Source organism: Mercenaria mercenaria, chromosome 19 (assembly GCF_021730395.1).
Source record: "Mercenaria mercenaria strain notata chromosome 19, MADL_Memer_1, whole genome shotgun sequence".
Lineage (NCBI taxonomy): Eukaryota > Metazoa > Mollusca > Bivalvia > Venerida > Veneridae > Mercenaria > Mercenaria mercenaria.
The window spans coordinates 36,167,059-36,180,606 of record NC_069379.1 but is presented as its reverse complement, the minus strand read 5'-3'; the positions used below and the strand labels follow the sequence as shown (position 1 = coordinate 36,180,606).

At 34.7% G+C, this 13,548-nt stretch overlaps 1 protein-coding gene across 1 annotated transcript in view; it reads left to right on the top strand.

Moving 5' to 3' along the window:
• LOC123542014 (phosphatidylinositol phosphatase PTPRQ-like) overlaps positions 1–5,306 on the top strand; it is a 33,835-nt gene extending 28,529 nt beyond the window's left edge. The window contains exons 25-28 of the mRNA XM_045327806.2: positions 185–329; positions 1,396–1,497; positions 2,245–2,439; positions 3,733–5,306. Coding sequence (XP_045183741.2) covers positions 185–329; positions 1,396–1,497; positions 2,245–2,439; positions 3,733–3,821 — 531 coding nt within the window. The 3' untranslated portion in view covers positions 3,822–5,306. The remainder of the gene's footprint in view (positions 1–184; positions 330–1,395; positions 1,498–2,244; positions 2,440–3,732) is intronic.
• Positions 5,307–13,548: the final 8,242 nt, after the last annotated feature.

The window sequence follows — 13,548 nt, the reverse complement described above, 5'->3', positions numbered from 1 at the left end:
CGGCATTTTAGCATATTAGAATATACATGAAACATAAACAGTAAAAATGTCCCTTTGAGTGTGATATTACTCCAGTCATTCTTTTCATTCAAAACTTACGTCAAAGCCAATTGTTACAAAAAGCAGTGCCGTTGACTGACAAGTAATACAGCGTTTAAATATTTATATATGTTGTTTGTTCCAGACTATTCTAATTAGATGTTCACCTCCAGAAAAAGGTAAAAATGGACCAATTATTGAATACAGAGTAGCGTATCGTGAACGGGACTTCCGGAATAATATTCTTACTGAAGCAGACGAAAATGAAGAGTTGTATTTTCACTTAAATGGTACTTGTATTTATTTTATTATACCAGATTTATAGACCACCGTGATAAACACGTTCAAAGGCGCATTACTTACATTGTGATTTTATGCCAGTGGCCAAAACATTCACTTGCGATGTAATGTGCTGCGGTTTTCATTCACTGGAAATGTTTCCGATATGTTCATAATTTCTTTTTTTGTATAAATGTCTGTAAAATTAATGACATAATTATACCTATGACTATGAGTCAAATAAATGTTTGAATATCACCTCGTAAAACGCCTTACTTCAAATGGAAAATCCTTTGCTCTTAAATATCGGTCTAATATAACTTGTGATCGTTAGATGTTTTTGTTCTTTTATCTCATTTAGGAAATAAATAACAGAGCAAGCATCATTACAGTTTAATAAACATCATATATTTGAAAAAACGTAAAATTTGTTTCTCATCTGAAATGCTTAGTACAACATGTAATTGATACCTTCTGCAAAATAACCCAGTTTGCAACCATCTTTGACAAAACAGATCATTACGCGACTTTACAGTGTTAGCTAGCTATGTTGAATGATTTTATAGCCTGTTATCTAGACGACTCATTAGCAAAGGTAGCCACAAGTATATGATAACAGTTGTGACAAAACAAGTCAATTCAATCACGGTGATATTTAAAGCACGACATTACAATTTACATGCATTCTGGATTGAAAATAGATGTAAAGTGCTTATAAAACTTGCCATTATAATTTAGTTAGAGTTACTGACAAAAGCAAAACAAAATCAATTTTGATACACACTGTATGTCTTGAGAATCTTACTGGACGCAAATGATTTACTAATAGAGGTGTTTTCACATAGAATAGAATATACCACCAGGCCACCATTTCGAGGATCCTTACTGATATAAAATCAGTTTATATGAGAGAAAGGATTATGAGTTGTATACTTTTGACTTTACTATATTTTTGTTGATTTTTACGCTGCCTTTATTACATATGTTAAATTGTGATCCAAAACGTTACTGCTATTTTTTTTTCAATGGAAATAAACATTTGCTAGATAATGACAAATGTAGTCTTCGTACTTTCAGGTTTAGAGCAAGCAACCGTGTATGAGATAAGAGTTCGAGCTTTAACAGTTAATGGCTCAGGTCCTTGGTCACCATGGCTACAGGAAAAAACTGCAAAAAGAGGTATCCTAATATTAGACAATGCTGATATTTAAATAACAATTAGTGTCTTTATTATTAAAATCTGTTGTTTACAAAACAGCTAAAGGGCATGAATTTAATAAATAAGACTATAGGTACTCTTCTGTTGGACGTGTTCTTAAAAATATTCAGCATTTGCGAATTAAAAAACAAGAGGTAATTCTCTCGCCATTTTTTTCAGCCAACGGAAGTGAATTGAACCCGGTTAGTCAATGAAAACACACGCATAGGCTTGGAACTTCTATCTTCCTGCTAATTTAGTGGAATATATCGCCGGGCTTAATTCACTTCCGTTGGAGGTGAACCAGACTGGTCAATAATAAGCATTTAAGAGTGTCTATGATTCTAAGTATTTGTACACGCCATTTCATACATGAATGCGGGGATTCTTTTTTAAGGCGCAGATATATTTTCCTACTTAGTGTTTTAAATTCAGTCTTTGTCATTTCTATTTTAGACGTCTTATTACTAAATGTTGATTAAATTCGGGTCCTTAGAAAACATCAAATTTGTTTAATAGTTCTTAAGAATAGAATTCCGAAATTGCCGTTTCCAGAAATTATAAGGGCTGGTACATACCTCTCTTCCTTTTATGGACAAACCTAATCAGTCATAGTCTGTTGTTTTATAGCTTAACTGCATTTTGCTCTGTCTAGACATCTTTTTATAGATTTCAATATCAATGAGAGGAAAGAAAATTAATAAGAAATGTTAATTTCCCTTTTTCAGTACCAGTATTGCCAAAAGTTCCACAGAACTTGACAACAACAGTTACTGACAACACTATAACCTTATCTTGGATTCCACCAGAACAACACATCAGTGAACTTACGGGTTTTGTTGTAGGATTAGGGCGTTTTATTCCGGAAGTATTCAGGAATAGTGTCACGAAAGATAAATACAGCTATGCTTTCAACAATTTAGGTACATTTTGGAATGATTAAATAGCTGATTAAATCTGCAGTAATGTCGCCATGGAAACAGTTTCTTTATATTGCTATTGAGGAGTACACATCAATATTTTTCCATATTTATAGCTATAACTATTACCTTCTTTTGTAAGTGTAATGACGAGTACATTTCCAAAATGCATACAACATGTAATATTGAACTTAATGTCTATCGAAACATGTCACAAAATATAACATAAAGCACAGCATGACACTACTTTACCAATTATCTAAGTATCCAAAAATATCTTTGCCATAAATGTGTGCTATGCCGATTAACTTGTAGCACTTAGGCTTCCTTAATTTACTTCTAATGGGATCTCAGTTTTTCCCATTAGGATGACCTTTAACACAAAACACGCATAAACACGATTATCAGTCGCGTGATTTGCGATCTGTCTGATTGGTTCTGTCATAGTTCCGTCTAAACTATAACAAATAGGAGTGTAATTGCTTATTTTGACCTTATAACGGAGATGAGACATTTTATTTACTAAAAGGCAACGGTTTGTTCGGATGTCGATGAAAGTTCCAACATGGAATGGATGGAACATTTTAGTCAATTCCGTGGTAATTGTCCTCAATTGTCCTTAGGGCGATAATGCTTCGAAACAGTAACGATTTAATCATATCACTCATCAATGAAAACTCGTCTTGGAATGAACCCGGATCGCTTTTGTTCTTGTCCAACTTGATAACCATTATTCTTCTGACGGACATTTCGATGTTGAATTAAAAATTGCTGAAAGAAGTTTAATACTGATCAATTGTTTGCACCGAAATCCCAGGAATAAACTATATCTTAAAATCAGTTATCAAGTGTATTCCGAAGAAAGCTTAGTAAGGAAAAAAAGAGCATTCAAAAGTTTGACAAGATTGATATTATTTTAATTTACCTTTTTAGATTTATATTCTTCCAATATCATTGTTCTTCATTATTTCATAATTGTATGTCAAATAGTAGATAAAGGCTTTATGGAAAAGTTGAAGTGTTTGGAAGTATAAGTTAGGTTTTTTAATGATGTTTCAAATTCAGTTTAGAGCTTTATGCAAAAAGCACTTAATATCAACATTAAATATATACAGTTACTACCTAATGAAATATCCATTTTAATTTTGAAAAATAAAATGAACGTAAGGAATCTGGATGTATGCCAAGGAGGCCTGTCCCTGTAAGCATGCCAATGAAGGCGTGTCAATTCAACAAGCTTTACATATACATATAAAACAGAAAAATCATTTTGTATATATTGTTGTTTCGTTACAGATCCAGAGACAGTTTATATAGTAAGTGTGAGATCATTTAACGATTTCGGAGAAAGTGCTGCAGTGTTCGAGTTGGTCACAACAGAGTGAAGCAAGTAGCAATGAGGTCAACATAGTGTTTTTACAGAACTATAATGCGGAACATCTTGTGCAAGTGTTTAAAATACGTTTTGAAATGGATGCTACGTTAGACAGTATGAAACATGTAAATGCAGTACAATTCCATTTAAAATCCAATAGTTTGAATGAAAGAGTCGGAGGATTGAAACGTTTAAAAAAAAACTTCGACGGGCCCTACAAAATGTATGGTGGTTTACTTGCAGGGCTGGTATATATGTGTACCTTAATTACAATTTATGTGTTTTTATCGTATTATATTTAAATATCTTTAGCGTTTTATATCTGTTATCCGTTGTTAAGGAACAGAAGAAATTTCATCAGTACGTTCAAGATCCAGACTGTGCAAACAAGTCTAACACGCTTCGGTAATTTCCGTGAGCATTTAACTATAGAATGTGCAAATAGGTTTTACTTCTACTCTTTACTTCTATAGCATTGGACTATGGTGACAAAACCTAAAGGTATTCTAACCTTTGTTCTCTGGGAATTTCCAATACTCAGTCATTCAAAATGAATAAATAAAAAAAACCCGTTCAGATGTCACCGAATGAAATACATTTTTCAGTATGCACCACTTGATAAAAATTAAAGAATATAGGAAGAAACGTGAGTTTACCAAATCAACCAGCAAAAGATTTCATATATGTGAGTAGTAAAGTATGTTTTACACATTTGGTTGGGTTTAGGCCTGTATGTTGCTTTTTGTCTTAGGATTGCATCTCAGACTTGTAGATTGCATGTATTTATGAACTGTAGCGTGTTAAAACTGACTGTATGCGGTTAAAAGCAACATAACTGCCAGCCAGTCAGGAAACTACAAGTGACCATTTACACTTATACCGGTTATTTCTCTCTTACGTAATGTTGCACTCATTGAAGGCCGACATCGTACTCTAAACGAACGCGTTTTATGTTAATGTCAATGAAGTTGTAGTACATGGTGTCGGATAATTTAAAGTGTGGAAATTACTTAATTAAAGAGTCTCGGCAACGAGATCATTTGGATTAATCAGTCACTTTAGAAGTGTTAATCTAATATGTATATAAGTATTTCGTACTAAATTCACTTTTAAATGTGAGGTTTATAATAAAATATTTTAGAGACATAGATTATTTTTTTCCATAATTAGTGTAGGCTGTTACAGTAACTTTGAAAAGGCATGACTATTAATATAATTGAACTCTTCGAATAATTAAAGAAACATTTGATCGTTTACAAATCAGATTTTGCTTTTCCTACGAAATTACGAATGAGTAGTTATGATTTTTTGTTAGTTTTGGGTTTAACGCCGTTTTTCAACAATACCTCGGTTATGTATTATGATAACAGCTGACATTTTATATATTTGCTGCAAAGTACAGCTCAGACCGCAAGGTTGTATTCTATTTTTTTAACAACATGATTTGTGTAGTACAGGTTTATTTTCTGTATATTACAAATTGGTTTGCCTTACAGTATTTCTTTATATGTTTGTATGCCCTGTCTTTTATACATTGTAGATGTACAAATCGAGTAGTGAAAGCAAAAGACGTACATATTAATTTAATATATAAAACCATGAAGAATTCTTTGGCATTATTATGCCTTACTAAATGCATTGTGTTTTATGCGCATATACAAACGTTTGGGAGTTTCGTTTTCCTTGAAAGCGACTTTTCATATTTGGTCTTTGTCCTTGATTTCAAAACAAAACTGCATTCAATCGACTAATGCACGTGGAATTAGAGTATTTATTTACAATAATTGCAAATTGAATACGCTTTCTTAATACAAGTTTAACAAACATAAAAGAATGGCCGTACAACAAGTAATTTATCGGTATGTTTATACATGAAACATACATTTATGTTAAACGAAAAAACATGTAAATCATTTATTTAATGAAAAATCCGGCAGCAGAAATAATTGTCGTTATTATCTCTAGAGATGTCGCGGGTTTTCTTTAAAGCTTTCCAACGTTGTAATGCACTTTTGCCCCACCCATGCAAACACATAAATACACTCAATGCCTTATAATTAGACGGAATGGCTACTGGATTTATGTATTCAGTTTATCATAATTATACAGAGACTTTGCGGCCGACAGTCATAACAACATAGCATATTCTGGGAATAGTTATTATTACAGCAAGAAATTCTTTACATGCAAATGTGCGTGAGTTTTCCATGTGATAAATGATGTTTTCAGTAATATGCACTTTTATATCTGCAACCAGCATGGTATCATAAACCTTACACAGACCATCTTTATATGATGACCTTTTGTACTTTAGACCATCATGGCGCGTTAGTACATTTAAACTTAGTTATAACCATGATAACAGTTTCTTTATGAGTATTTTATACTGCTTTGTCAATGTAGTATAATTTTCAGATTATTCATACATACTGGTAAGAAGTGATACTTTATGTACCGTTTAGGTCAATATCGTGTTCTTGTGTTCATCTCACACATTATGTCCGAGTGCAATTAAGTTCCTTCAGTAGAGCGTAACGACTTTCTCTCCACAAGGTCCGAGAGTTTCCGAGTATTCTCGCTTTTATTCTGAGCACTTTTACTTTACATTTCGCGCAAGCAACTAGCTTTTCATTTAATCCCCCACCCACCCAATCCCTTTTTATTATTTTTTTCCCTTCTTTTTCTTCCATCTTACACTGCCTCAACGGTACTTTGTATTCATTCATTCATGCTGTTGTTTATTGACAATATGCATTGAAAATATGCATACTTCTTCATATATTAAATAGAGGGGTTGTCCTTGTCTGAGGAGCCATATCTTCATAACCTGATGTCCGATTTTAATAAATGATACCTTGTTGCAAAGGGGCAGCCAGTACATAGAGAAAAGAGACCACATCAGGTTCGAACACGGTCGGCTAGGGTTCAAGGTCAAATTCCGGTAATATTCTCAAAATATGAACTTGTCAGAGCAGTCAAGACAGTCCTGAAATCCCAAGCACTACCTTCATTGAATCAAATGACACCATTGGAGCAATTCTCACGGCTCCCCGGGTCGGACCAGCTTAGTCTCGGCAAGCACCCTACCGTATATAACAAGTTTAATCATTTTCTGATACCTGTCCTGAGCACTGACGGCATCATATGGACTAAGTAGCTTAAATGTAAAGCCAAATCATCTACGAACATGTTCATATATATATGGTATAGGTAGGTACCTGGGTGTAGAGACTCGAACAAGGATCAAAAACATAGTGTCATTATCAGCTGTAATTCAGTATAAATTACAATAATAATAATAATTAAAAACAAATAGGACACGTATAAGAAAATGATCAAACTTGTTATATGCGGTGGGGTGCTGGCCAAGACTAAGCTGACCCGACCTGGGGAGCCATGAGAATTGCTCCAATGGTGTTATTGGACTCAGTGAAGGTAGTGCTTGGGTTTTCAGGACTGTCGTGACTGCTCTGACAAGTTCATATTTTGAGAATATTATCGGAATTTGACCTATGACCTTGACCCTTAGCCGACCGGGATTGGACCTGACGTGGCTTTTTTCTCTAGGTACTGACTTGCCCTTTGCAACAAGGTATCATTTATTAAAATCGGACATCAGGTTATGAAGATATGGCTCCTCAGACAAGGACCACCCCTCTATTTAATATATGAAGAAGTATGCATATTTTCACGAAAAATGATACATTTTGAGACGGTCCTCCGACAAAACCGGTAAAATTATACAAGTTACATATCCGTTTAGACAATGTTTGAATTTAATTTTTAAAAGTTATTTCATTAAAATATCTTGTGTTTGGAACATTCTACAATTATTTGAAGTTAATGAAAAACATGGACATTTTACGTACGGAAAAGTACGGAAATACAGCTTTTCATCTTACCCTTTCACCGGTAGACGGGCGACATGCGATACGACATTATGAAAATGTCGCTTCGTATTGTCGAGTGTCACTTCGCGTGTCGTGTATCGTTTGGAATTGTCGCGCGTCGACTCTTACCCAAACCCGCGACACGCGACATACGATACGACATTTGGAAAATGTCGCTTCGCGTTGTCGAGCGTCGATTGTGATTATCGCATGTCGTTTGATAATGTCGCCGTCGCGTTTGCAGGGTCGACACACGACAACGCGAAGTGACATCGCGACATTACGAAGTGACATAGCGACAATGCGATACGACGCTCGGCAACGCGAAGTCACATCGCGATATATCGTGCTTTTGAAAGGCGACATTTCAAAGTGGATATCGCGACATTGTCGTTTGGGATTGTCGCCGTCGTTTGCGATTGTCGGGTGTCACTTCGTAATGTCGCTATGTCACTTCGCGTTGTCGTGTGTCGACCCCACAAAGGCGACGGCGACATTATAAATGGCCCCAACAGGATTTCGTAGAATCCGCATAAATACAGTTGTTACAGGAAAACTCCTGATAAACTTATTCCGTAGTGATATATTAAGTTAGGTTTCAGATTTACAATTTCTATGAAAGTATGTACTTTTCCTAAATTTCAAATATCTAAAGGAATGACCTTATATTAATTGACAATTATGTGTATGGAGGACGTTATATCGTAATTGAAAATAGACATCGAAGACGGCAAAACATTTCTGTCAAAAAGTATGATCTTTCCCTATTTACAAACTGTCGTACATTTAGAGGAACGAGTCTGTATTAACTAACAAACATTTTGATATAGGAAGATATGTCACAATGACAAATAGATTTTAATGACGACAAAATAACTAAATGACCTTCTGAGAATAGAAACCCTTTTAGGAAAAAACATTTTCACATGCAAATGTGCCTGATTCTTGCATGCGATATCGACTTTTTCGAAATATGGTAAAATGGCAATATGCGCTTTCATTAAATTTTATCTCTGTCGTTAGCTTGGTATACTATAGTTTATTAGTACATAAATATCTTAGACAAAGAAGAAATCGTTGCTACAAAGAATGATAACCCTTTATACACCTTAATTTATTTTTTGAATCACAAAGACATGTCTCTTTATCTAAACCTAATGGCCCTTTAGGTGGATTATTGAAACTCTGCCCAGGCGCTCGCACGTGCTTGATATAATGCGCGGAAGGGCGCCATATGTCATTTTGCACTATGAAAATCGGGATAAATGCCATATGACCTATAACAGCATGCTTTCAACAATTTAGATAAAGTTTGAAATAATTAAGTAATTAATTAAGTTTGCAGTAATGTTGACCTGGAATAAAACTTTCTTTTTATTGCTATTGAGGAGAACACATCTTTATTTGACTTATTGGTGATTTCAACTAGTTTCTCATTCTATAAGAGGAAATACTAGAAAATTTCTAAAATGCTCACATGAATCATCTCTGTACTGTAAAAAAATACAATATGCAAAAGTTAAAAAAACAACAACAAAAAAAAAACAGCAAATATTTAAACTTTATTAAGCAATGTCTACCGAATCATGTCACGAAACATGACACAAAGTACAGCATGACAGCACTTTACCAGTAACCAGAGTCTTCAAAATTACGTGACCATATATTTATTTAACGTGAATTGTCTTTCGGCACTTTTGCTTCCTTAATTAACTTCTAATGGGATCTCATTTTTTCCCATTAGGCAAAACCTTTAACACTAAACACGAACAATCGCTATTATCAGTCGCGTGATTTGCGATCTGTCTTATCAGTTTTGTCACATTGTCGTCTAGACTATGACAAATAAGAATATAATTGCATAGTTTGCTCTCATAATGGAGAACTTTTTATGTACTAAATGTCGATGCAAAGGTTTCTTGTTTAGCGTGGGTTGTCGATGAAAGTTTTTATATTGAATGGATGGAACATTTTAGTCAATTCCGTGGCACGTGTCCTCAATATCCACTTTAAGGCGATAATGCTGGACACAGTAAAAATTTAACTATATCGGACATCACTGAAAACATTTTCTGATATCAGCCGCGGCCAGGAATGGAACCCAGATCGTTTGTATTCTTGTCCAGTCTGAAAACCATTGCTCCACTGACGGACTGTTGGATGTTGAATTTAAAATCACTAAAATAAGTATAATACTTATCAGTTGTAGAAATCAAAGGAATCACCTGTATCTTGAATTTAATTATCAAGTTAAGAAAGTACAGTAAAGGACAGTAATAATACGAAAATTAGAAGCAAGAATACATGACTTTGATAATATTAATGTCACTATATTTTTACCCTTTTTGAATTCCATTCTTCCATTGTTCTTCATATTTTCGTAATTTTATGCTAATTTTAGTTGAAGCTTCCGAGAAAAGATGGTGTGTTTGGAACTATAATCCAGCTTTTATAAAGATGTTTCAACTATCAAGTGCTTTTTTTCAGAAGCACTTATCTTTCTTGTACAGCACGCAAAAATATAAACTTCACATTATATCAAATATACAATTGCTAGCTAATGAAATATCGGTTTTAAATTTGAAGAAAAATAATGAAAGGAATCTGGAAGTATGTCCTAGAGACGTGTCCCTGTAGGCGTGTCCTTGTAAGCATGTCCTTTCAACAGGCTTATTGTTTAAATAAACACATAGATTTTATAATGGTTAATGATTATCTATTTATTGTTATTTCATGACAGACCTCGAGACAGTGTATATAGTTAGAACATTTAACGAGTTTGGAGAAAGTACTGTTTTATTTGAGTTGGTCACAACAGAGTGAATTATTTTTCAATGTGGTCAACAAAGTTTTTAAGTGCTATGATGCGGAACATTTTTCGCACGAGTTTTAAACATATGAAAAGGATGCAGCATGTAAAACGCAAGTTAATTCCATCTGAACACCAAAAGTTTAAAATGAAAACTACAGAGGAACGAAAAGTTAAACAAACAAAATGTTTGGTGAGCCCATTAAGCACAATGGTCGTTTTCCAGCAGATTTAATACTTGTTCATACATAAACTATAATATATGATTCAAACAGATTATAATGAAATAATGAAACTATATTGAATATCTTTGGCGGATTACGCAAATCATCCGTGGTGAAGAAACAGAAGACATTTTATCAGTAAATCAAAGATCTAGAGTGCGCAAGCAAGTCTTACATGCTTCGACATTTTCCGTGAATATTTGGTGCTAGAAGGTGCAAGGATGGCAAAGTTTTGCTTCTGTGCAAAGAGAAAAATACCTTACATTCTTGCATTCACCTTAAACATTATTAATCCGGCAAATGTGAAACCAGTTTATCTGTGATAATATGTAGTAGTCAAATATCTGTCTTTCTTGTTTACTTACATTTTATAAGATTCTAAGAATGAAGTGACAATTGATAAATAGCTCTTATTTGGCATGGTCGTTGATTTATTTTGATATACATGTAATGAAACTATTTACCAGCAAAAAATGATTTTTCCACTGGCACCACATAGAAATGAAAATGAAACAATAAACGTTTTTAATCTATAGTCAAAACGTTTGTGAGATTGTTACCTATACCAACTGTTATAATTAAGCTGGTGAAATTATCTGAAATATTGTTTCTCATTACTTGTGATTATTTAAACCACTTGTGGGTTGTATGCTGATCGAAATGCATCAGTCTTCCAGAGCTCTTTTAAAACGTTCCCTGACACGTTAACATGCGTGAGGCATACCTTCTTCTAATTTAGCTTAGCTGTACACAGATAATTATAACATTATATCTGTTTAAATCTCCTTTGAAAATAAATTATTGTTTGTTTTCCATTACTTGGCGCATTTGATTTTTCTTTGCGAATCATAGGTGCTTTCCTTTGTGTAAATTTTTGAGCCACTAAGATCTTGTTTCAGTTAAGATATATACATAAAACACACATTCTAATATGTCATAGTAGCCCTAATTACTAAGGCTTGTAACAGCGTAATATAAGGTCCTCATTTGCGTTGAGTCATATACGGATGATTTTTGTTAAAGCTGGGGGAAATCACCCAGTACCATATATTTTTCATATGCATGCAACGTACGTATAATAACATTTGCTCTGTAAATATTAAATTTAACTCCAATTGATACCGTCACCCTGACCTAACCAATGAACCGAATCGGCGGTGAAACCCCTAAAATTATAGATCACAATATTACTTTCAAAGATATATCTTCAATAATAGAGAGGGACAAACACATAAGTCACAGTAGCCCGGGATTAAAACAGACTTGTAATGCGATTTGCACGCGGTTTCTACCTGCGTTGAGTCGTATACGGATGCGTTTTGTGAAAGCTGAAAAAAAAACAACTAGAGATATTTATTTCATATGCAACCTATAGTAACATTTACTCGGTAAGTATCAATTTGTTATTCCAAATTGACTTCGCCATACTCCTCTAAACACTAAACCGATTCGAATGCCCCTCAAATGGTAGATTTAAAGCTTAATTCACACAGATAAGGACAAAAACTTGGGTCATAGCAGCCCGCATTACTAAGGCTTGTAACATCGTAATATGAGGTCCTCATTTGCTTTGAGTCCTATACAGATGAGTTTTGTGAAATCACCAAATGAAATCACCCAGTACTATATAGTTTTCATATGCATGCAACGTTCGTATAATAACATTTCCTCTGTAAATATTAAATTTTACTCCAATTGATACCGTCACCCTGACCTAACGAACGAACCAAATCGGCGGTGAAACCCCCCAAACTGTAGATCACAATATTAATTTCAAAGCTATATCTTCAATAATAGAGAGGGACAAACACATAAGTCACAGTAGCCCGGGATTAAAACAGGCTTGTAATGTGATTTGCACGCGGTTCCTACCTGCGTCGAGTCGTATACGGATGCGTTTTGTGAAAGCTGAAAAAAAACCCCAAACAACTAGAGATATCTTTATTTCATATGCAACCTATATCAAGAAACACCCTTAAGGGCCCGACAAAACAGGCCAGAAGACGCAAACCAAAATAGTTCAGTGCTGGTGGGATTAAAAAACCTGCTTATCACAGAGTTTTCCCATCCTCCGTCAGACACACTCAAAGAGGGAAGCGTAGCGTCCAACTGTAAACACCATAAGCAGTCAACAAATGCACTTTGATAACATAAATTTAACTCCAGTTGATACCGTCACCCTGACCTAACCAATGAACCGAATCGGCGGTGAAACCCCTCAAACTGTAGATCACAATATTAATTTCAAAGATATATCTTCAATAATAGAGAGGGACAAACACATAAGTCACAGTAGCCCGGGATTAAAACAGGCTTGTAATGCGATTTGCACGCGGTTCCTACCTGCGTCGAGTCGTATACGGATGCGTTTTGTGAAAGCTGAAAAAAAACCCAAACAACTAGAGATATCTTTATTTCATATGCAACCTATATCAAGAAACACCCTTAAGGGCCCGACAAAACAGGCCAGAAGACAGAAACCAAAATAGTTCAGTGCTGGTGGGATTAAAAAACCTGCTTATCACAGAGTTTTCCCATCCTCCGTCAGACACACTCAAAGAGGGAAGCGTAGCGTCCAACTGTAAACACCATAAGCAGTCAACAAATGCACTTCAATAACATAAATTTAACTCCAATTGATACCGTCACCCTGACCTAACCAATGAACTGAATCGGCGGTGAAACCCCTCAAATTGTAGATCACAATATTAATTTCAAAGATATATCTTCAATAATAGAGAGGGACAAACACATAAGTCACAGTAGCCCGGGATTAAAACAGGCTTGTAATGCGATTTGCACGCGGTTCCTACC